At 36.8% G+C, this 26,886-nt stretch overlaps 1 protein-coding gene across 6 annotated transcripts in view; it reads right to left on the bottom strand.

Moving 5' to 3' along the window:
* The window catches only part of CFAP91 (cilia and flagella associated protein 91), an 88,837-nt gene that overhangs the window by 43,483 nt on the left and 18,468 nt on the right, over positions 1-26,886 (bottom strand). For all 6 annotated transcript variants that reach the window (XM_045502154.1, XM_045502153.1, XM_045502150.1 and 3 more), the window contains 2 exons: positions 18,017-18,198; positions 1,956-2,133 (listed from right to left, as the gene is read on the bottom strand). In XM_045502154.1, the coding sequence (XP_045358110.1) occupies positions 1,956-2,133; positions 18,017-18,198 (360 nt within the window). The remainder of the gene's footprint in view (positions 1-1,955; positions 2,134-18,016; positions 18,199-26,886) is intronic.

Below are 26,886 nucleotides of genomic sequence, written 5' to 3'. Positions count from 1 at the left end.
GGGAATGAACAGAAAGGGTCAGTTTGACTGGTGCAGTCACTCTGGAAAACAGTATGGAGGTTCTCCCCAAAAATTAAAACTAGAACTACCCTATGACCCAGCAATTGCACTACTAGGCATTTATCCAAGGGATACAGGTATGCTGTTTCAAAGGGATACATGCACCCCAATGTTTATAGCAGCACTACCAACAATAGCCAAAATATGGAAAGAGCCCAAATGTCCATTGATGGATGAATGGATAAAGAAGATGTGGTGTGTATATATATATATATATATATATATATATATATATATATATATATATAGTGTGTATATATATATACACACATATATATAATGTATACAATATATAATTTATATTATATTATAATTATAATATATATTATATAATTATATATTATATATAATTATAATATATATTATTATATAATTATATAATAATATAATATACTATATATAATAAATTATATAATAATATATTATATATAATAAATTATATAATATTATATATAATATTATATAATATATAATATATAATTATAATATAATATATATTATGTAATATATAGTAATATATATAATTTAATATATAATGTATATATATAATGTTGTATATATATGCTTTTATACATATAATGTATATATATGCTTATATATATATATACCATATATATATATATATATATACACACACACACACACACACACACACACACACACACACACATATAATGGAGTATTACTCAGCAATCAAAAAGAATGAAATCTTGCCATTTGCAACTACGTGGATGGAACTGGAGGGTATTATACTAAATGAAATCAGTCAGTCAGAGAAAGACAAATATCATATGACTTCACCCATATGAGGACTTTAAGATACAAAACAGATGAACATAAGGGAAGGGAAGCAAAAATAATATAAAAACAGGGAGGGGGACAAGACGTAAGAGACTCTTAAATACGGAGAACAAACAGAGGGTTATTGGAGGGATTGTGGGAGGGGGGATGGGCTAAATAGGTAAGGGGCATTAAGGAATCTACTCCTGAAATCATTGTTGCACTATATGCTAACTAACTTGGATGTAAATTAAAAAAATAAATTAAAAAAAAATAGTAAAAACTACTGAAAAATTTAAATGCTCAAAATCTCTTTTAGTTTCCTATTGTTAGAAATAATTGGAACAAATATACGCTTGAATTAAAAGAAAAAAAATAAAAAGGGAAAAAGAACTAATATACGGTACAAGGCAGGTATACCTTTAACACATGTGAAAATAACCAGTTACAAAAGACCATATACTTCATGATTCTATGTATATGAAATTTCCAGTAAAGACAAATACAAAGATACAGAAAGTAGGTGAATATTTGTAAAGGATGGTGGAAGGGGGAAATGGAAAGTTTCTTTAATGGATTAGAGTTTCTTTAACGTTTCTTTCTTGGAGTGAGGAAAGTGTTATAAAATTAGATAGTGATGATGGAGATACAACTCTGTGAATATAGTAAAGATGACTAAAATGTGCATTTTAAAATGGTGAACTCTAGGATAGGTGAACTGTATCTCAACAAAACTGTTAAAAAATAAAAATAAAAATAAAGAGTCAGTTTGAAAGACATTTGCAGAAAGCAGTGGGATTCTGAAATAGTCTAAATTAGATTTTTCCTAAAGAGAAAAGGGAAGAGAAGAATCACAGATGCTTTGAGGAATTGTTCAAATCTGTTAAGGGTTCCACGCTTCACTTTACACACACAGAGGGCATTATACACTTTTATGTTATTAGAGAGAAAATTATAGAGCTATTATTCCTGAAAGAACCAGCAACCCAATTTCCTATCTCTACAGGTGGAGGGTTGTTATAAACCCACATATTTGGGAAAATTCTTTACAGATAAAAAGTATTTACATTACTCCACCAGTGCAGGTGCAGATGTCTGGGTAATCTAGAACTTACTTTTCAATCTCCTGCTCTCTGAAGGCCCATTCCTTCCTCTCCATCGCATTCATCATCCTCCTCCTCTTCTCAAACTGGGAGGTGTCACTCAGACAGGGAAGAGTGGCTTCCCAAGCACGCTTCTCCCGGGCACGTTCTATCATCTCAACTTCAGCTTGTCCTGCTGGGAGCCCTCGACCTGGATGGTGAAGCAAAGCAAGTTAGAAACACATGGACAAACTCATGTACCTTCCAGTATTTAATTTACTCCCTTTCAGTTCCTGTCCTTTTTAAATTCAAGGGTTAAGACAGGATGAAATGATATTGGGAAACATCCTCACACTGTGCTTCACAGCTTGTTATCTATCCCCTGTACTGCCTCTTGTTAGTTACTCAGCCAGAAGACATTTTAGTTACACATAACATGCTAGAGAGTATTTAAAGAATATTCTGTGACTACTGAACAATCATACCTTGGAATGCCCTATATTAGACAAATCAATATTTTGAAATGCAAAGAAATATCAAAGTAACTTACAGCTGGTAAGTGGCAGAAATCAGGATTTGAACATAGCAATCTGACCCTTGTGGTCTTATGTACTACTCTATACTTCCTCTCTATTAGAGAAATAAAACAAAAATGAACTGTACAGACAAGTCGACAGTTAATTACACTCAACAGTGAGGTTGAAAGCTTTTCCTCCATGATCAGGAACAAAACAAGAGCCTACTCTTATCACTCCTATTCAACATAGTACCGGAAGTCCCACCCAGAGTAATCAAGCAAAAAAGAAATAAAAGCCAACCAAATCAAAAAGGAAGTAGTAAAATGGTCTCTATTTGCAGATAACATAATCTTAGATATAGAAAACTATAAAGACTATCAAAAATGGTTAGACTGACATACGAATTCTGTAAAGTTGCAGAATACAATATCAACATACAAAAATCAGTTGTATTTTAAATACTAACAATGAACCACCTGAAAAAGAAATAAAGAACATAATCCCATTTACAAAAATAACAGGAATAAATTTAGCCAAGGAGGTAAAAGATCTATATGCTAAGAACTATAAAACACTAATGAAAGAAATTGAAGATGACAAAAATAAATGGAAAAATATCCCATGTTCATGGATTGGAAGAATTAATATTGTTAAAATAGTCATACTATGCAAGGACATCCAAAGATTTGATATAATCCCTAATAAGGATCCCAATGACATTTTTCACAGAAATAGAAAAACAATTCTAAAATTCCTATGGAACCATAAAAGAACCCAAAGAGCCAAAGCAACCTTGAGAAAGAAAAAGGTGAAGGCATACTTTCTGGTTTCAAACTATATTACAAGACTACAGTAATCAAAACAGTATAGTACTAGCATAAAAATAAACACATAGACACAAAAAGAATCAAGAGCCCAGAAATAAACCCATACATAGTCTACTAATATTTGACAAGGAGGCCAAGAATACTCACTGGGGGAAAGATACCCTTTTCAATAAATGGTAATGGAAAATAGGATATTCACATGCAAAAGAGTGAAACTGAACCCCTATCTTCCACTAATCACAAAAATTAACTTGAAATGGATTAAAGACTTAAATGTAAAGCTCCTAGAAGAAAACATAGGAAGGAATCTTCTTGATGTTAGTCTTGGCAATGATTTTTTGGATATGACACCAAAAGTACAAGCAACAAAAGCAAAAATAAATAAATGGGACTACATCAAACTAAAAGGCTTCTACACAGCAAAAGAAATGAGCAACAAAAGGAAAAGGCAACCTATGGAATGGGAGAAAATATTTTCAAACCATATATCTGATAAGGAGTTAATATCCTAAATACATTAGGAACTCCTACAAATCAATAGCAAAGAACAAAATAATGCAACTAAAAAATGGACAAATGACATGAATAGCCATTTTACCAAAGAAGATATAAAAAAAGGCCAGTAGGTACATGAAAGGTGCCCAACATCACTAATCATCAGGGAATTACAAAAGAAAAATATGAGATATCCTTTCACATCTGTTAGGATGGCTGTTTTCAAAAAGACAAGAGGTAACAAATGCTGACAAGGATGTGGAGAAAAGGGAACCCTAGCACACTATTGGCAGGAATGTAATTGATACAGCCGCTATGAAAAACAGTATGGAGGTTCCTCAAAAAGCTACAAATATAGGTACCATATGATTCACTCACTTCTGAGTATATATCTGAAGGAAATGAAATTACTATCTCAAAGAGATATCTGCACCTCCGTATTCACTGCAGCATTTACAGATGCCAAGACATGGAAACAACTTAAGTGTCCATTAACACATGAATGTTATAAAAAATGATATATGTATAATTCCTATATAACATATTAAATATAATAAACATAATATATATTGAATAAAATTAATATGTGATCAATTTTATATGTAATATAAAATATATAAAACTCAGCCATAAAAAAGGAAATCCTGCCATTTGCAACAACATGAATGATAATTTGAGGGCATTATGCTAAGTAAAATAAGTTAGACAGAAAAACACAAATACTGTATGATCTCACTTATATCTGGAATCTAACAAAACTGAAATTCCTAGAAACAGAGCATAGACTGATGGTTTCCAGGGGTGAGAGGCATGGGACAAATGGGTGAAAATGGTCAAAGGGTACAAGCTTTCAGTTATTTGATGAATAAGTTCTGGAGATCTAATGTACAGCATGGTGACTATAGTTAACAATAATATACTATATACTTGAAAGCTGCCAAGAGAGTAGATCTTAAATGTCTTACACACACTAAAAAAACAATGGTACTATGTGAGGTAATAGGTGTGTTAACCAATCTTATTGTGGTAATCATTTTGCAAAAAATATGTATATAAAGCCATCATGTGGTGTGTCCTAAACTTGCACAATATGTCAATTATATCTCAGGAAAGCTGGGGGGAAAATGAACTATACATAAGTAACAATATGATAATCTTTTATTTAATATTTACATCCATGATATTTTACTGTATCATTCTGCAACTTGCTTTTTTACTCAACTTTGTTTTGGGGATGCTAGTCATACTGATACTTTGTTTTGGGGATGCTAGTCATACACAGAGCTCTAACTGCATTCTTCCATTGTAGGACTCTACCACAATTTAAGCTATCTTCTCAAAAGTGATGTTTTAAGTTGCTTCTAATTTTTTGATTACACATAGTAACACCGCAACAAACATCCTTGTACTGGTCTCATTATGCCCATATGCAAATTTCTCTATGATTCTTAGAAAGGATCTAAAGTCTAGCAGCTAGATCATAAAATATCATCATTTAAAATTTTTCTGAATATTGCCAAATTTGCCTCCCAGAAGTATAATTTTGCTCAAGCCTTCTGAGAGTCCCCTGGTGCTCTCCCACAGCCCATGCTTCCTTCCTTCCTCCCACATTGTTTCTGCCGAATCTCAGTTGCTTTTTGTAGTCCTAACAAATACTTAGTAGTAGTTCACAGATTTTTTTTAAGTATCACTGAAAGTGCAATTTGTGGGAGTTGTGTTGTGCTTGTTGCTTTTGTATGATTTCTGGGAAGAAAAGAGGAAAGATGCTGATTTACATAGGCACAGCTATACTGGGATTACAGATTTGGTTTAGAATTGCTTGAAGGTGTAAAATGTTTAGGGGAGAAATCCTATCTATTTAAGCATGACTCTCCCCATTTATAAACATGGTATGCCTCTCTTTTTATCAAATCTTTGTTCATGTGCTTAAGGAATAATTTACATTTTTCTCCATAATATTGTGCACATGTTTTTGTTAAATGATATTCCTAGGCACTTTGTTATTTGTCAATATTAAGAGTATGATATTTTCAATATTTCTACTTAGATATTGTTCATATATAGGAAAGCTACTGATCTTTAAATGTTGATTCTATATTCAGCTACCTTATTGAAATCAGGTTCTTAGTTCTGGTAATTTGTTACTTCATTTGATTTTCTAAATGAGTACATTGTCTGCGCAGAAAGATAGTTTTGCTTCTTATTTCTAATCTTCATGCCTCAATTTTTTCCTCTTACTGCAGTGACTCAGTATTTCTCAACTAAAGTGATATTACTGCCATATTGGGCAAAAAATTATTTCTTGTATGGGACTGCCAGATACAGCACAGGATGTTTAGTGTCCATGCCAGCCTACCTCCCAAAACCCATCTCGTGTGCTAAATACCAGGGGCACGTCCTAATCATCATTACATTTAAAAATGCAGAGCAAGAACCTTCAGGGAGATAGAGTAGGAAGATCCTAGGCTCGCCTCATCCCACAGATACAACTAAAGACACCCCCATCAGTGTAAATAACCAGAAAAACACTAAAGACTGGCAAAACAGACTCTCCACACATATGTTGAGAAGAGGCCACATCAAGGAGGCTAGGAAGGCAAAGACTTAGTGGAACCAAATAGACCCACATAACTGTCCACAAAAGGGAAGAATGAAGTGGGTACAGAGGTAAATAAGCACCCCAGGCACAGGGGCCATGCACTGGGAAGACAAATCTCCAGAACATTTAGCTTTGAAAGCCAGAGAAGCCCAGCTTTGTGAGTTCTTAAAACCAATGGGGTTTAGCACCTGGAAGTCAAAAAGTCAATGGGCTCAGCTCTGGGAGAGCCCAGGGTGAGAAGAAATGGAGTCCCTACTCTTAAAAAGACAGCATAACAAACAGTTCCACTGAGATACAGCACAGAAACAGCAATTTGAAAAACACCTGGGGTATCCAGGAGGTGGATTTGTTTACTAATCTCAGAGTTTGTACTGGAGGAGTAGGGATCTTTGGGAGACTTCTCTAGGAACAAAGAGGCTTACAGGAGCCATTTCCCATCCCCAGTGTGGATGTATGGACATCTGCCAGTACCAGCACACCAGGAATAATCTCCACCAACCTTGCTAACAGCACACCCTGCCCAACAGTCTTCTGCAGATCCACCCCCTCCAACCCAGCTGGCATCAGCAGAGTTGTCCCTGGCAGCTGCAAGTCCCCTCCCTGGAGACTGACACAGACCTTGCTGACAACACTCACTCTGATCCTGTGTCTCCTGTGGAACAACCCTCTGCAGGAGTCCATCCAAGGCTGGCATTGCACAAGCAACCTAAACACGGTCTACCACCACTCCAAGTGACTCTTGCCCCCAGGGAGAGGGGATGATAACAACACACACCAGTCCAAATACAGCCCTAGCAGTGGGCTAGGGACAGATTTCTGGACTGACTGCAGGCCCTGCCCACCAACAAAAGCATCTGAGGGGACAACACAGGGAGAGCACCTTGTAGTCTGGTGGTACTGCAGCTCTAGCAAACCCCTGGTCAGACTCAACTCAAGCTCAAGGAGACCCCTGACTAGCCAAATTACATCACAGGGACCAAGCCCTGCCCAAAACAGGCAAAGAGAGCCATTGCAATGGCTGGACTGAGGGCAAATATAACTCAGCCACAGCAGGGCACATGCAACACACCCCTGAAGTGCCAGGTTCTGGTAAACAGGGGACATTATACTGCAGGTCACTACAGGACCTTTTCTCCATACATCCAAGACTTTCAAGAGCAGATGTTGCTGACTTTCATAATACACAGAAAACAGACACAGAGAGTTAGACAAAATGAGGAGACAGACAAATATGTCCCAGATCAAAGGACAGGACAAAGTCACAAGAAAGCTAAATGAAATGGAGATAAGCAATATGCCTGATAGAGAATTTAAAGTAATGGTCACAAACATACTCACTGAACTGGGACAAAAGTGAAGGACTCGGTGAGACCCTCAACAAAGAGACAGAAAATATAAAAAAAACTAATAAGAGATGAAGAATTCAATAACTGAAGTTAAAAATACACTAGAAGGGGAAAATAGTAGACTAGAGGAAACAGAAGAACAGATCAGTGACCTGGAGGACAGAGTAGTGGAAAGCAATCGAGCTCAACAGGAGAGAAAATAATAATAATAATAAATGAAAATAGATTAAGGGAACTCAGCCACACCATCAAGTGTAATAACACTCATATTATAAGGATCCAAGAAGGATAAGATGGAGAAGAGGTGGGGAGAAAATTTTATTTGAGAAAATAACAGATGAGATGAAAATTTCCTGAATTTGGAGAAGGAAACAGAAGTCCATTCAGGAGACACAGAGAGCCCCCAACAAAATCAACCCAAGGAGGGCCACACCATGGCGCATAGTAATTAAAATGGAAAAAAAGTACTGATAAAGAATTTTAAAAGCAAGAAGAGAAAAAAAAATTAGATACATACAAGAAAAACCGCATAAGACAACTAACCGACTTTTCAGCAGAAACATTGCAGTCCAGGAGGGAGTGGAATGATATAGTCAAAGTGCTAAAAGAAAAAAACTTGCAACCAAGAATACTTTATTCAACAAAGCTATCATTCAGAATTGAAAGAGAGAGTTTGCCAGACAAACCAAAGTTAAAGAAATTCATGGCCACTAAACCAGATTTACACGAAATGTTAAAGGGGACTCTGTGAGTATAAAGGAAAGACTGTAAGTAGGAGTAAGAAAAGTAGGAAGCACAAAAGCAGTAAAATTAAGTATATCTATAAAAATGAGTCAAATGATTCAAAACAAAAGGATATAAAGTATGATACCATCTACCTAAAACACGGCAGGGGAAAGGAATAAAAATTTAGTGCTTTTAGAATGGGTTCAAACTTAAGTGACTGTCAACTTAATATAGACTGCTATATGCATAAGGTGTTACATATAGACCTAAAGGTAACTGCAAATCAAAACCTGGTAACAGATATGCAAAAAATAAAGAGAAGGGAATCCAAGTATATCAACAAAGAAAGCTAGCAAATCTTGAAAAAGGAGAACAAGAAAGGAACACAAAACTACAAAAACAACCATACAACTAACAAGATGGCAATAAGTACATACCTATCCAAAATTACTTTGAATGTAATGGGACTAAACACTCCAATCAAAAGACATAAAGTGACAGAATGGATACAAAAGCAAGGCCCATCTATATGCTGCCTATGAAAGACTCATTTCAGATTCAAAGACACATGCAGATTTGAAAGTGAAGAGATGCAAAAGCATTTATCATGCAAATGGAAGTGAAAAGAAAGCCGAGGTAGCAACACTTATATCAGACAAAATATACTTTAAAACAAAGACTGTAACAAGAGACAAAGAAGGAAAGTATATAATCATACATCCAACAAGATATAAGAATTGTATAAGGGAACCATCCAACAAGATATAGGGATTGTAAATATTTATGCACCCAACATGAAGACACCCAAATATATACAGCAGCTTAACAACAAACATAAAGGAAGTAATCAATAATAATACAATAATAGTAGGGTACTTTAACACCCCACTTACATCAATGGATAGATCATCCAAAGAGTAAATGAATAGGACACAGTGCTATGAATGACACATTAGACCACATGGATCTAACAGACGTATTCCATCCTAAAACAGTGGAATACACATTCTTTTCAAGTGCACATGGAACATTCTATAGAATAGATCACACATTAGGTCACAAACATTCTCAACAGGTTTGAAAAGACTGAAGTCATACCATACATCTTTTCCAACCACAACACTATGAAACCAGAAATCAACCACAAGACACACATACATGGAGGCTAAATAACAGGCTACTAAACAATAAATGGGTCAACCAAGAAATCAAAGAGGAAATCAGAAAACACATGGAGACAAATGAAAGTGAAAACACTGTGGTCCAAAATCTTCAGGAGGCAGCAAAAGCTATTCTAAAAGGGAAGTTTATAGCAATTCAGGCCTACCTCAAGAAGTAAGAAAAATCTCAAATAAACCTAACCCTAAACCTAAAGGAGCTAGAAAAATAACAACATACAAAACCCCAAACCAGTAGAAGGAAGGAAATCATGAAGATTAAGAGAAGAAATAAATAAAATAGAAACTTAAAAAACAAACAAACAATAGAACAGACCAATGAAACCAGGTCCTAGTTCTTTGAAACAATCAACAAAATTAATAAACCTTTAGCCATACTCATAGGGAGAGACGGGGGGGGGGGGACTCAGAAATACAAAATCAGAAATAAAAGTAGAGAAAAAAAACAACCAGCACCACAGAAATACCAAGGGTTATAAGAATATCATGAAAAATTATATGCCAAATTGGAGAACCTAGAAGAAATGGAAACATATAACCTCCCCAAACTGAATCGGAAAGAATTAAAAACTTGAACATACAGATCACCAGTATAGGAGATTGAATCAGCAACCAAAAAACTTTGACAAACAAAAGTCTAGCACCAGACAGCTTCACAAGTAAATTCTACCACACATTTAAAAAAGACTTAATATCTATTCTTCTCAAAATATTCCAAAAAAATAGAAGAGGAAAGAAAGCTTCCAAATTCATTCTATAAGGTTAACGGTACCCTGATACCAAAACCAGATAAAGGCACTACAAAAGGAGAGAGACTCTGAGAGACTGAAGGGGGGGGGGGGGGCGGAGAACGAACTACGCCAATATCTCTAATGAACATAGATACAAAATCCTCAACCAAATATTAGCAAACCAAATCGAACAAATCATTCATCACAATCAAGTGGAATTTCTTCCTGTGATGGAGGGTGGTTCACTATTTGAAAATCAATCAATATCAAATCAACATCACATCAACAGAAAGTATAAAAAACTATATGATCATTTATCATTTCAACAGATATAATAAAAGCATTTGACAAAGTACAACATCCATTTATTATAAAAACCCTCAACAAAGTAGGTTTAGAAGGAACATACCTCAACATAATAAAGGCCATATATGGAAAACCCATTGCTGAAATCATACTCAACGGTGAAAAACTAAGAGCTTTTCCCCCAAGATCAGGAATAAGACAAAGATGTCCACTCTCACCACTTTTACTCACCATAATACTGAAAGACCTAGCCACAGCAAAAAGAAATAAGAGGCACCCAAATTGGTAGGAAAGAAGTAAAACTTTCACTAGTTGCAGTTGACAAGATATTATATAAAGAAAACCCTAGGGGCGCCTGGGTGGCGCAGTCGGTTAAGCGTCCGACTTCAGCCAGGTCACGATCTCGCGGTCTGTGAGTTCGAGCCCCGCGTCGGGCTCTGGGCTGATGGCTCAGAGCCTGGAGCCTGTTTCCGATTCTGTGTCTCCCTCTCTCTCTGCCCCTCCCCCGTTCATGCTCTGTCTCTCTCTGTCCCAAAAATAAATAAAAGTTGAAAAAAAATTAAAAAAAAAAAAAAGAAAGAAAACCCTAAAGACTCCACCAAAAAACTAGAACACATAAATTAATTCAGTAAGGTCGCAAAATATAAAATCAATATATAAAAATCTGTTGCATTTCTATACACTAAATTATTAGTATAGCAGAAAGAGAAATTCAGAAAACAGTTCCATTTACAATTTCAGTAAAAAGAATAAAATATCTAGAAATAACCAACGATGTAAAAGACCTCTACTCTGAATATTATGAAACACTGATGAGGGGCACCTAGGTGGCTCAGTCAGTTGAGTGTCTGACTTTGGCTCAGGTCATGATCTCACGGTTCATGAGTTTGAGCCCCACATGGGGCTCTCTGCTGTCAGCACAGAGACCACTTTGAATCCTCTGACCCTATCTCTCTGCCCCTCCCCTACTCGTGCTCACTTGCTCTCTCTCTCTCTCTCTCTCTCTCTCTCTCAAAAATAAACATTTAAGGGGCGCTTGGGTGGCTCGGTCGGTTAAGCGTCTGACTTCAGCTCAGGTCATGATCTCACAGTTCGTGAGTTCAAGCCCCGCGTCGGGCTCTGTGATGACAGCTTGGAGCCTGTTTCGGATTCTGTGTCTCCCTCTCTCTCTGCCCCTCCCCTGTTCATGCTCTGTCTCTCTCTGTCTCAAAAATAAATAAACGTTAAAAAAAAAATAAAAAATAAATAAAATAAAATAAACATTTAAAACACTGACGAGAGAAATTGAAGATGACACAAATGGAAAGACAGTCCATGCTGATGGACTGTGAGAACAAATAATTGTTAAAATGTCCATACTACACAAAGCAATCTACAGATTGCTAATGCAATTTCTATCAAAATACCAATGGCATTTTTCACAGAACTAGAACAAATAATCCTAAAATTTATATGGAACCATAAAAGACTCCAAAGAGCCAAAGCAATTTAAAGAAAAAGAACAAAACTGGAGGTGTCACAATCCCAGAATTCAAGATACACTGCAAAGCTGTAGTTATCAAAACAGTATGGTACTGGCACAAAAACAGACCCATAGATCAATAGAACAGAATAGAAAGCCCAGAAATAAACTCACAGTTATATGGTCAACTAATTTTCCATAAAGGAGGCAAGACTATACACTGGGAAAAAGACAGTCTCCTCAACAAATGGTATTGGGCAAACTGAACAGCTACATTCAAAAGAATGAAACTGGACCACTTTCTTACACCATACACAAAAATACACTCAAAATGGATTAAGGACCTACATGTAAAACCATAAAAACCTAGAAGAGAACACAAGCAGTAATTTCTCTGACAGTGGTTACAGCAACATTTTTCTAGATATGTCTCTTGAGGCAAGAAAAACAAAAGCGAAAATAAAACTACTGGGACTACATCAAAATAAGAAGCTTCTGGAGTGCCTGGGTGGCTCAATTGCTTGAGCGTCTGACTTTGGCTCAGGTAATGATCTCATGGTTTGTGAGTTGGAACCCCATGTTGGACTCTGCACTGACACAGAGCCTGCTTGGGATTCTTGCTCTCTCCTCTCTCTCTCTGCTTCTCCACCACTCACACTTTCTCTCTTTCTCAGAACACATAATCTTTAAAAAAGAAAAATAAGAAGCTTCTGCACAGCAAAGCAACTAACAGAACTTAAAGACAACCTACTGAGTGAGAGAAGGTATTTACAAATGACCTATCCAATAAAGGGTTAGGGTGTCCAAAACATATAAAGAACTTATATAAGTCAACACCAAAAACACATATAATCCAATTAAAAATGGACACAGAAGACATGAACAGACATTTCTCCAAAGAAGACATACAGATGGCCAACAGACACATGAAAAGATGCTTAGCATCACTGATCATCAGGGAAATGCAAATCAAAACCACAAGGAGATATCACCTCACACTTGTCAGAATGGCTAAAATAAACAAGAAGCAAGTGTTGGCAAAGATGTGGAGAAAAAGGAACCCTCATGCACTGTTGGTGGGAATGCAAACTTCTGCAAAAACTGTGGAAGACAGTGTGTGTTTCCTCAAATAATGAAAACTAGAATTACCATATGATACTGGGTATTTACATGAAGAACAAAAAAGCACTAATTTCAAAACGTATATGTGCCCCTTTGTTTACAGCAGCAATGTTTATAGTAGGCAAATTATGGAAGCAACCCAAGTGTCCATCCACAGATGAATGGATAAAGAAATGGTGTGTGTGTGTGTATAAACATACACATACACACATACAAGAAATGGTGTACACACACACACACACACACACACACACACACACACACACACTGGAATGTTGCTCAGCCATAAAAAAGAATGAAATCTTATCATTTGCAACAACATGGATAGAGCTAGAGAGCATAATGCTAAGTGAAATAAGTCAGAGAAAGACAAATGCCATATGATTTCACTCATATGTGGAATTTAAGAACCAAAACAAACCAATAAAGAAAAGAGACAAACAAAAAAGACTCTCAACTATAGAGAACAAAGTAGTGGTTACTAGCTGGGAGGTTAGTGGGGAGGATAGGGGAAACAAGTAAAGAGGATTAAGGAGTACACTTAATCATGATGAATGCTGAGTAATGTATAGAGTTATTGAATCACTATATTATACATCTGGAACTAATAGAGCGCTGTTAATTATACTGGAATTAAAAAAATTTTTTAACTTTTTCCAAAAATTATAGTGCAACAGCAGGACAGTACAGATGAGTATGGCTGTTTTCTAATGAAACCTCTTTACAGTCACTGAAATTTTAATTTCTATAAATTTCATGTTACAAAATACAAAATTTTTTCATCCATTTTAAAATGTAAAAATCATCCTTAGCATCCAAGCTATATTAAAAAAAAAAGCAATAGGCCAATTTGATCTGTGGACCACAGTTTGCCAATATTGACCTAGAATTTTAGTACTTGCTTCTTTTATTTTATTTTATTTTTTTTATTTATTTTTTTAATATATGAAATTTATTGTCAAATTGGTTTCCATACAACACCCAGTGCTCATCCCAAAAGGTGCCCTCCTCAATACCCATCACCCACCCTCCCCTCCCTCCCACCCCCCATCAATCCTCAGTTTGTTCTCAGTTTTTAACAGTCTCTTATGCTTTGGCTCTCTCCCACTCTAACCTCTTTTTTTTTTTTTTTTTTTTCCTTCCCCTCCCCCATGGGTTTCTGTTAAGTTTCTCAGGATCCACATAAGAGTGAAACCATATGGTATCTGTCTTTCTCTGTATGGCTTATTTCACTTAGCATCACACTCTCCAGTTCCATCCACGTTGCTACAAAAGGCCATATTTCATTTTTTCTCATTGCCACGTAGTATTCCATTGTGTATATAAACCACAATTTCTTTATCCATTCATCAGTTGATGGACATTTAGGCTCTTTCCATAATTTGGCTATTGTTGAGAGTGCTGCTATAAACATTGGGGTACAAGTGCCCACTTGCTTCTTTTTTTAAAAATTATTTTTAGAAACTCGACATCTAAAATTTTTAATTATATATTTTTCTTTTTTTGTTCATCATGTTCTTAAACCCTGCTTCTTCTTTTTGAGATCATTTTTCTTCTAATTGAAGTATATCCTTTAATCTTCTTTTATTCAGACTGATAGCTAACATTTACAGATGCTTATTTATATGTGAAGCACTGGTCTAATAAGTACCTTACATAAATGAATTTGCTTCATCTATACAATATCCTATGGCATAGATCCTAGGAAATGTCCTATCCCATGAAAAGTCTTTATTTCACCTTCACTCCTGAATAATAGCTTGGCTGGTGAAAGAATTCTAGATTTGCAATTCTTTTCCCACAGCACTTTTTTTTTTTTTTTTAATTTTTTTTCAACGTTTATTTATTTTTTTGGGGACAGAGAGAGACAGAGCATGAACAGGGGAGGGGCAGAGAGAGGGAGACACAGAATCGGAAACAGGCTCCAGGCTCTGAGCCATCAGCCCAGAGCCTGACGCAGGGCTCAAACTCACGGACCGCGAGATCGTGACCTGGCTGAAGTCGGACGCTTAACCGACTGCGCCACCCAGGCGCCCCCCCACAGCACTTTAAAAATAATACTATAAAATGTCAATCTGGTGTTTGTCCCTTTGTAGGTAATCTGACTTTTCTCTCCAATAGCTTTTTCAATGTCTTCTTTTTCCTTGATTTATAGGTATGAATTTTTAAAAATTTATCCCAGTTGGTCCTCAATAAAATTTTTCAACCGGTGGGCTTACATCTTTCTTCAAGTCTGGGAAATTCTCAGCCATTATCTTTTCTTGCATTGCTTCTCTACCACTCTCTCTCCTTTCAATTTCTGGATCTTATAATCTAATCCCCCAAGGCTCTTACCTATTTTTTCTTTTTTAAATCTTATTGTACTTTTGCATGTTGCATTCTGGAATACTTGTTCATTTAATCATTCATTTCACTAATTTGTTCTTCAGCTCTGCCTAGTTTACTACTGAGTTCATTTTATTTCAAACTTCATAGTTTTCCTTTCCAGTGATTCCAACTGATTCTTTTTTCATAGCTCACACTTTTGTTTTCATGTTCCTCCCCCTGTTTATCTCTTTGAGGATATAAAAACTACTTCCTAAGTCCTTTTCAGATTGTTCCATTTGCTCTGTTTGCTCAAGAAATCATTCTTTCTGGTTTTTTTCTTTTTTTGATCACTACTGGTGTCTGTGTTCTTTAGATGCTTTGTGATTCTTGGGTTGAGATCATCTGTAGATTTCTCTCATGAGTACCCTGGGCAGTAGCACTCTTTGACCTGGACAGAGAGACAGCTCCCCAGCCTCATTCTTCAGAGCCCTACCCAGCATCATGTTCAACAGACTATGCCCACCTGGAGTTACTCTACTCTTAGAGACCCTGGAATTCCTTAAACAAATGGCCCAAGCCTGCTTCCAAAATCTACATGGACCTCTTCCCAGGATTCAGACTCCTGAGGGCAGACTATATGCTGTTGTTTGTTCACCCTTAAGCCCAAGGGGTGGCCAAGTGGCAGGGATGTGTACACTGAGATTGGAAAAACCAGGTAAGGTGATCACATGGACACATGACAGGCCCCTTGTGATATAGAACAGCCAGAGAAAAAGGCAAGCCACAGGCAGCCTCTCCCCTTGCTGCCACCTTCCACCAAAGAATCCCAAGGAATCTAAGAATTTTAAACTTGTCCTTTCAACTTATTATAAAGATATATTTGTAAAAAATACAGAACATATTTTACTTAACAAATATTAACTTGATTTATAATTTTTAAACATCTATACATATAGTATGTAGGCCTCCATTTAAACTCCTACTCAGGGCCTCACAAATGAAGGGGCAGGCCAGACTCAGTAGTTTTTATTGACACTTCAACCTCTGTGTTGGAAGGCACTGGGCTTCAGTACCACCTGCGGACAAGAGAAAAGTCTTGCCTCCTCTAGTCCGGGCAGGTAACTTGGATCTAGCTCCCCACCATTCCCAATCCCTGCTCACCATCATAGACTCCCAGCTATTTCTTTCTTTTAGGAAGTAATCTCCACTTCTGACGTATGGAAATTTTTTACCTTTTTTAAAAAAAAGTGTGATGTGCTTATTAGTGTGTGTGTATTTTAAAATTCAGAGCAGAAGGGAAAGGTTTCAGCATATTTTTAATCTGCCATCTACGCCTGAAAGTAGAGCCCCTGCTATAAAGTATGGAAGTCAAGAATGCTTCATCTGATATCATAAGGTGAGCCAAGAAACAAGAATCAAAACTAGAGCTCAGATATGGAAGTCTTCATTGCCTATGACACAGACTTGATCACAGCAAACCATCACAGCTGGGAAACAAAAGTAATCTCATTTTAATAAAAATCAGAATAGTGTACCAACTATCTCCACAACCTGGGAGGAGGTGGCCTCTCTGGTCCTCAGTTTCCCAGCTACAATCAAGTGAGTTCAATAAGCTAATGTCTAGTCATTTATAAAAGCCCCTTTTCTTATTAATTTTTCTAATTTCACGTAATATAGGCCTAGGTCAGATTTTAATACCATCAAAGAGTGACTTTCTGAGCCTGAACTATATTAGCATTTCAGAGATAATATCAAAAGAAATCATTGAGGTGCTTGGGTGGCTCAGTCAGTTAAGCGTCCAACTTCAGCTCAGTCATGACCTCACAGTTTCTAAGTTCGAGCCCCACATCGGGCTCTATGTGACAGCTCAGAACCTGGAACCTGCTTCAGATTCTGTGTCTCCCTCTCTCTCTGCCCCTCCCCTGCTCGCTCTCTCTCTCTCTCTCCCTCTCAAAAATAAATAATAAACATTTTTTAAAAAAAATTAAAAAAAAGAAATCATCCAAACTATCCAATAGGGTATGTAAGAGAGCTTTGCTAAATTGCAAGATATTTTGTCAAAGTAAGATAATATTGTTACATATGGTGGAATATACATTCAGTATTATACACTCAAAAAAGGTTTATGTGTAAAGGAGTAAGGACTGCTCAATGAAAAGGAACTGATTCACTAGGAAAAACTGAGAACAGGGAGGTGAGTAGTCAGCAAAGCAACCACAAAATTAAGCCAAAATAAAACTTCAGTCTTCAGGGATAAAGTATAATAAGCCTCCTTGCAATGAAAAGGGCATACCTCTCTTTGAACAAAAGTATCAGAAAAAGTATGAGTCTATGAAGTAGCTCTGTTGAGCAAGACATTTTAAATAGCAACAATTTATACCATAGTTGCTTCTAAGTACATCATTTCCAGCAACTCAATAGCATGCATGGTTATCAAGACAGGCATCTACAAATATCCAAGACAATTACCAACTCACCCCAAGTAAGAGTAGCCAGGGTCAAGAGCTCAGGGATTGACTCCTGACATACTACATATTCTGGAGAATATGGATCTGTTTGAACTTCAGCATCCCGATAATCAGTCTGAGTGCCCACAGTACACTTTGAAGGGATAGATGGGTACTTAGCAGAAGTAGTAGGAAAAGTATATGTCTCTGTCCTAAAAGGGAAAATTATTTTAAAAATTAAAACCTGATCCAATCACTTACAATACTACATAGTCAAGCAGAAATGAATCCTTAACTTCACTAAGCCTATGCCCCCTTTAAACATGCACAAATTCATGCACCCAGTGTAACCAGGACTGTGGCCAATTATCTTGAGTGAACTGCCTTGCTATTCTCACCTCTGCCAAGAAACTGAAGGGATATAAATGCCCAGGTCTATTCATAAAAGTGCCTGTTCATCTGTATATCATTGGGCAGGGTTGAACACAGAGTTATAAAAGGTGGATCCTAGCTTGTCATACAGTTACTTCTGAACATGTTTAGAATTGCTACTTCCTAGTTTCTTTCCGCTCTGCTTGTAGTTACACATCCAATTTTAGCTGTTTCCCTCTAGAAATACAGGAACAGAGAAAAAAGAAGAGATTTTTTCTGAATTTTTAAAAAATAAGGCTCTTTCTAGATGGACAATTCAATAATTAATGCTGGGATCACTTGGTTAATTATGGAATAGTTATCTCATCCCTTAGACAAAAATTAATTCCAGATATTTTAAAGCATTTAATGTAAAAACGAGACTATAAAAGTAATAGGAAACATGAGTAAATATACCATCTTTGAGTGAAAGTGTTTCTCAGCATGGCTCAAAAGCCAGAGACTATAAAAGGAAGTGATCAATAGAATTAAGGTTAAGTTGAAACTTCTACACCTCAAAATGTCATAAACAAATTTAAAATATGAATGGCACACTTAGGAATACGTTTTACAACATATACGATAAAAGTTAAATAGCCTTTCTACACAAAAAGTCCTTATAAATCAACGACAGTCAAATACCAAAAGAAAAAATGGGTAAAGAACAATTCACAAAACAAAAAGTAAAACTTCTAACACATGAAAAATTAATGAACATAACTAGTAATCAAAGAAAAATAAAGTAAAACAGCAAGATGATATTTTATTACATCACATAAGCAAAGACTGAGAAGACTGAAAATACCTAGCATTGACAAAGTTGTGAAGAAACAGGCATTCTCATAAACTGTTGATTGAAATACAAATAGACACAACCTAACTAGAAGGTAACTTATGGATCTAACCTTTATCTGACAGGTTATCTTACCCAACCTTTAAAAATACCCTTTTGGGGGCATGTGGGTGGCTCAGTCAGTTAAGCATCTGACTCAGTTTTGGTTCAGGTTGTGATTTTGCGGTTCAAGAGCTTGAGCCCCACATGAGCTCAAGCTTGGGATTCTTTCTCTCCGTCTCTCTCTGCCCCTCACCAGCTTGTACTCTCCCTCTCTCTCTCAAAGTAAATAAAAAGAAAAAAAAAAAAAACAACCAACCCTTTGTCCCAGCAACTGCACTCCTAGGAATTTATTCTAGAAAATAACTGGACAAGTGTACAGAGATAAATGCAAATATGTTCATAAAGTCTCACGTGTAAGAGTAAAAAATTACAAACTCTTTTTTTAATAGCCAATTAAAAAAATGGTTACAACTGAGGTTACTAGGCATCAACCTTGGATCCATTATTTTCATCTTATTTTTTTATTCTGGCTTTTTAATTTATTTTTTGGTTTATTTATTTATTTTGAGAGACAGAGAGTGAGCACATGAGCAAGCAGAGGAGGGGCAGAGAGAGAGAATCCCAAGCAGGCTCTGTGGTGTCAGCATGGAGCTTGATGCAGGGCTCAGTCTCAGGAACCATGAGATCATGACCTGATCTGGCTCTTTTGAAGTACAGAAAAAAATTTTTAGTTGATTCATTTAAACATATGCCTACTCTTATACATAATTTTTGTAACAAAACATATGATAGCACATATGCTTTAATGTTTTACTGCAGTGCTTTTTTCCTTTACTTTTGAGTTAGCTTCCCTCAATATCTTTTCCTCCCTAACACCCACAGCAGTACCCTCTCTGTATATCCTAGATCTAGAATATATTCTTGAATTATCCTTGAATCTTGCTGTATTTTTACCCACTCTTATTCTTCTACACTCACACAAATACACACATGTAGAGTGTTATTTTATTGTTTTGCTAACATGGAATCTTATTATGAATACATTTTTGCATGTTGCTTTTTTAACTAAACCATACTTCATGGAAGTCTTTCCAATCTATTCATGTGGGTCTTTCTCAAGAAAAATCAAACTTAAATGATCACCATGAATAGAAAAACTACTTCAAAAAATATGGCATGCTTATAATGAAATTTATGCAGCTATTAAAAGTAACAATGAAATCTGTATTTATAAACATACAAAAATGTCCATGATTCAATGTAAAATAGAAAAAAAGTACACTATGAAGCAATATGTACAACAGGAGTACATTATTTTTATTTAAAACCTGTGTTTTGTGCATAGAAAATGCCTAGATAGGGCTGATGGCTTAGAGCCTGGAGCCTGCTTCCGATTCTGTGTCTCCCTCTCTCTCTGCCCCTCCCCTGTTCATGCTCTGTCTCTCTCTGTCCCAAAAATAAATAAACGTTAAAAAAAAAAGAAAAAAAAGAAAAGAAAATGCCTAGATGGATATACAATAAAGTAACAATTATTTCTGGATAGTAGGATTACAGATTTTTTTCATATTTATAGTTTTCTAAATTCTCTCTCTCTTTTTTTTTACCTGGACATGTATTACTATTAAAATGAGGGAAAAAACAACATAGCTATTTCCATTTAAAAGAATATGTTTTCTAGTTGGTAAAAGAATTAGTTAAATTACATAAACAAAAAACTGTAACAGCAAAAAAGAGGAATTTCCATTTTAAAAAACAGTCAAAGGTAATGAGAGATGTTTATATATAAGCAAAACATATACAGCTTAGCTTAAAAAATGCATTTCAAATGAGCTAGAAAGAAGTATCTATTTGGAGGTTCAACCTGTAATGAAATAGTACTTTTTTTTTAAATAGTACTTTAATTTGTTATTAATGCTGAATTCTAATGGTATGGAAATATTTTTTTTAGCAGCTGCTATGAATTTCTAAAATATGTAGATAATTTCAGTGTTTATAATTTATGTTTTCAGCAGAAATTATTCTATAAAAATTCTTGTTGAGGAAATAACTTGTTTTATATCATCCCAGATCTTATGCATATTATTATATAATACCATTAGTTTGAATCAAAAGAATAAATTGTTTTCTGAATTAAAAATTACATATTTGAGCCATCTGATCAAATATGCTAGGATAAGACCTAATGAGGGACACCTGGGTGGCTCAGTCAGTTAAGCGTCCAACTCCTGATCTTGGCTGAGGTCATGATCTCAGGGTTTGTGACAGCACAGAGCCAGCTTGGGGTTCTCTCTCTCCCTCTCTCTGCCCCTCCCCCACTAGCACGCACGCTCTCTCTCTCTCTCAAAATAAATAAATACACAACAGCAACAACAAATAAAATTCATGAATCCTTCCGACTAAGCTTTATGGTGACTTAAGACCCTTGTAGGTGGGTCAAAAGAGAGGATGCAAAGGGGGAATGCTACTTTGACAGAAGTCCTATAATAACTTAATACAGATTCTTTCCTAACTACCACATAGGCACCAGGAGCACGGACTATCTGCCATACCTGTAGTCTTCTAGATTTTCCCTTCCAGCCCAATAAAACTAAACACAAAGAGGGGTTTCACAAAGCAGCAAATCCTGTTCTGTAATTCTGTAAACTCCAATAAATGTTTGTATTTTTTTAGACTTAATTTTTTCAGGGGCACCTGGATGGTTCAGTTAGTTGAGCTCTGACTCTTGATTTCAGCTCAGATCATGATCCCAGGGTCATGGGATTGAGCCCCATGACAGGCTCTGCGCTGAGCATGGAGTCTGCTTGAGATTCTCTCTTTCTCCCTCTGCCCCTACCCCATTTGTATGCATGCCCTCTCTCTCCTAAAAACATTTTTTAAATTAAAAAAAAATAAATTTAAATAAAAAAATAAATTTTTTTAACAAAGATAATTTTTCATAGTAGTTCTAGGTTCATAACAAAATTAAGAGGAAGGTACAGAGAGTTCCCATATACACTTTGCCTCCACATATGCATATCCTGCTCCACTATCAACATCCCTCACCAGAGTGGTACATTGGTTACAACTGAGGAAACTAAGGGGCACCTAGTGGTTCAGTCGGTTGGGTTTCTGACTTTTGCTCAGGTCATGATCTCACGGTTCATGAATTCGAGCCCTGCATCAGGATCTGTGCTGGCAACTCAGAGCCTAGAACCTGCCTTGGATTCTTCTCCCTCTCTCTCTGACCCTCCCCCACTCGTGCTCTGCCTCCTCTCACTCGCTCTCAAAAATGAATAAACATAAAAAAAAAACAAAACAAACTAAGGAACCTAAATTTACACATCATAATCATCCTACAGTGTACATTAGAGTTCACTCTTTGGTGTTATACATTCTATGGGTTGGACAAATCCTTATGTATATATGTATACATATATAACATGTATCCACCATTATAGGATCATACAGAACATTTTCCCCACCCTAAAAATCTTCTGTGCTCCTTCTATTCATCCATGCCCCTCAACCCCCTGACAATAAATGATCCTTTTATAATCTCCATAGTTTTGCCTTTTCCAGAATGTCACACAGTTGAAATCATACAGTATATAGCCTTTCCTGATTGGCTTCTTTCACCAGTGATATGTATGTAAGATTTCTTTTTCATTTCTTTTCATGTCTTGAAAGCTCATTTCTTTTTAGTGATGAATAATATATTACATTGTCTCCAAGTACCCTAGTTTTGTTTTCTTTCCCCCTCATCTCTGTATTTTGTAAATTTTACGACAATATGTCTTGGTGTTGGCCTGCTTTTCTTGATTTTGATGGCAGTTCTCTGTGGCCCCTAGATTTGGAGGGATGTTTTCAGCTATAATTTCCTCAAACAGACTTTCTCCTCCTTTTTTCCTCTCTTCTTCTTCTGGGACTCTTTATGATATGAACATTATTATGCTTTATGGAGTTGCTAAGTTCCCTAAGCCTACTTTCATGATCCAATACTTTTCTTTCCCTCTTCTTTTCAGCTTTATTATTTTCCATAATATTGTCGTCTGTGTCACTGATTCATTCCTCTGCTTCATCCATCCTTGTTGTCAATACATCAAGTCAGTTTTGCATCTTGGTTATAGCAGTTTTTATCTTGACCTGACGAGTTTTTAGGTCTTTCAACCTCTGTGGTAATAGACTCTCTGATGTCTTGTATGCTTTTCTCAAGCCCAGCTAGTATCCTTATGATTATTGTTTTAAATTCTAGATCAGGTATATTACTTATATCTGTTTTGATTAGATCCCTGGCCATGACCTTTTCTCGTTCTTTCTTTTGGGATGAATTCTTCCATTTTGGAATTTTGTCTAAGTCTCTGTTAGGAAAGCCTGTTATATTTTCTGCTCCTGAGAGTAATGGCTTTATGAAGAAGAGGTCATATACTGTCCAGGACCTGGCACTTCAGAAAGTGTCTCTGGTATATGCTGTGTGCTCTCTGCTTCTGTCTTTTGGCTGCTCTTTCTCTCAGGTCAGTCCTCTATAGAGTTTCTCCTTGCCTATAGTGGGAAGTATTGGACTTTGGCCAGTGTGGCAAGTTTTAACTAGGTGTGCTCTGGTCTGCTTGTTAAGAGAGACCTGATGTTATTTCCACTAGTAGTGAAGCTTTGCAGCACTCTATGATCAGTAGATTTGGTGCATGTGAGGTGTTTGTGCTGGTCTTTGGGTGGGAGGGTCCTCCTGCTCTGATTCTCAAAAACATTCCCCCTAGTAAAAAAGCACCTGCAGAGTGCAGCAGGGCGGGGCTTGGTATAAGTGTTTTAGGCCACCACTATTGGTGCTGTGTTGCTTACTGAAGTTAGTTTATGCTGAGGAGCAGGGAAGGGAAATGGTGCCAGCCCTCTCCCTCATCCTGGAGTGGGAGTTCACACCCACTGCTGTCTGGGAAGCCATCATAGAAGAGCGAACAATCTCCCCTCACGTGTCTCAGGTGTCCCTCAGATCCCTGCCTTCACCCTGTCTGTCCAAATCATCTGCCCACCCAGCAGTGCAGTGTACCTGGGTTTTATCCCAGGCAGGCCAATTGAGTTTTAAAACTCCAAACTTTAGGGACATGGCATGGCACAGACCCATGCTGGTCCTCTAGGGGTGGGTCTTGTCACACTGGGGCTGGTGCAGGTTTGTCCCTGAAGAGCAGCTGCACCAACACATAGGAACTTGGAGTTTGGAATAAAGTGCAGCAAAAAGCCAGTGTCCAGGTCAGCTGCCTGCAGCCGGTGTCCCTGCACCTATGCTTATGGGCAGGGGAGCATAATGGCACCTGCTGGTTCTTTTGTCCCCAGAGAGGCAATGCCACTTCTCCTAGATGCACTCCAAGAAGGGGGAACCATCTCTCCCAGTGTGTCTGAGGGAATCCTCAGTTCACACAGTCTGCTTCCAGGCTCCTCCCTCCTTCTCCCCAGGAGCACTGCCTCACCTGCCAGATTCCATATCAGCCATGGCAGGAAACTCTAAAACTTCAGTCTTTGAACTCTATTGGTTATAAAAACTATGATAATCAGCCCTTTTCATTTCCACAGTCAATGGCTTTGCGGAAATGTTTTCCTTGTGGAATCCCTTATGCAACACTCACTCTCTTTCTCTCACTTCTCTCCATGATCAAGGCTCCCTGACCTTCACAATCCTTTTCTCCCCCAAATCACATCTCTGCACCTGCTACCTTCCATGATGTGACTTCTTCTCTCCCTCTAGTTGTGCAGTTTGTTCTGCCAGTCCTCAGATAGATTTCTTGGGTGTTCAGAATGATTTGATATTTATCTACGTTCAAGGAAGAGTCAAGCCTAGGGTCCTCCTACTACTCTGCCATCATAGCTCAAAAAACCAGAGGTTTTTAATGAAGTCCAGATTATCCATCATTTCTTTTTTTTAAATTTTTAATGTTTATTTTTGAAAGAGAGAGAATGTGCATGCAAGTGAAGTAGGGGCAGAAAGAGAGGGAGACAGAGGATCCAAAGCAGGCTCTGCACTGACAGTAGAGAGCCTGATGCAGAGCTTGAACTCATGAACTGTGAGATCATGGCCTGAGCCAAAGTAGGACACTTAACTGACTGACCCACCTGGGCAACCCTCCATCATTTCTTAAAAGGATTGTACCTTTGGTGTTATAACTAAAAAGTCATTGCTGTACCCAAAGTCATCTAGGATTTTTCCTATGTTATCTTCTAAAAGTTTTACAGTTTTGCATTCTACACTGAGATCTGTGATCCATTTTGAATTAATTTTTGTGAAGGGTGTAAGTTCTGTGTCTGGATTCCTTTTTGTTATTTTGTTTTTTTGCATGTGGATGTCCAGTTGTCCCAGCACCATTTGTTGAAAAGACTACCTTTACTCCATTAGATTGCCTTCGTTCTTTTTGTCAAAGATTAGTTGATTATATTTATGTGGGCTATATCTGGCTCTCTATTCTAGTTCACTGATCTTTTTGTCTATTCTTTCCCCAATACCACTCTGTCTTGATTACTATGGCTTAATAGTAGGTCTTGATGTCAGGTAGTGTCAGTCCTCCAACTTTGTTCTTCTCCTTCAATATTGTGTTGGTTATTCCGGGGCTCTTGCCTCTTCATATAAGTTCTAAAATCAGTTTGTTGAAATCCATAAAATAGCTTTCAGGGATTTTGATTGAGATTACATTAAATCTATAAATCAGGTTGGGAAAACCGAACATCTTGACAATATTGAGTCTTCTCATCCATGAACATGGAATACCTCTCCATTTATTTACTTCTTTTATTTCTTTATTGAAGTTTCAGTGTTCCCCATATAGATCTTGTATATATCTTGTTTAGTTTATACCTAAATATCCCATTTTTTATAGTAGTGTAAATGGTTTTGTAGTTTTCATTTTAAATCCACTTGTTCATTGGTGATATATAAAAAGGAATTGACTTCTGTATATGAACCTTGTATCCTACAGCCTTACTATAATCACTTATTAGTTCTAGGTTTTTTTAGCCCTTTCTTTCTGATTGTCTACATAGATGAACATGGCATCTGCTAACAAAGAGATTTCTTCTTTCCCAATCTGTATAACTTTTATTTCCTTTTCTTGTCTTACTGCGTTAGCTAGGACTTCTATGATGTTGAAAAGGAGGGGTGAGAGGGGCCATCCCTGCCTTGTTCCTGATCTTAATGGAAAAGCTCCAAATTTCTCACCATTAAGTATGTTGTAGTTTTTTTGTACATGTTCTTTATCAAGTTGAGGATGTTTCCCTCTATTCCTAGTTTACTCAGCTTTTATCATGAATGGGTACTGGGTATTTCAAATACTTTTTCTGCCTCTATCAATTTGGTCATGTGATTTTTCTTGTTTAGCTTGTTGATATGACAGATGACACTAATTGATTTCCAAATGCTGAACCAGCTTTGCAAATCTGGACAATCTTACATGGTCATAGTGCTTGGTCATTTGCTAACATTCGGTTGAGGATATCTGTGCCTATGTTCATGAGAGATAATGGTCTGTAGCTTTCTTTTAATGTCTTTGTCTGATTTTGGCATTTGAATAATGCTGACTGCATAAAGTTAGAAAGTATTCTCCCTGCTTCTATTATCTAAAGAGATTGCAGACAATGGTATCATTTCTTAAATGTTTGGTAGAATTCACCAGTAGATCCATCTGGTTCTGGTGCTTTATGT

Source organism: Leopardus geoffroyi, chromosome C2 (assembly GCF_018350155.1).
Source record: "Leopardus geoffroyi isolate Oge1 chromosome C2, O.geoffroyi_Oge1_pat1.0, whole genome shotgun sequence".
Classification (NCBI taxonomy): Eukaryota; Metazoa; Chordata; class Mammalia; order Carnivora; family Felidae; genus Leopardus; species Leopardus geoffroyi.
The sequence above is the reverse complement of the archived record's forward strand: the minus strand, read 5'-3'. Positions and strand labels throughout refer to the sequence as shown.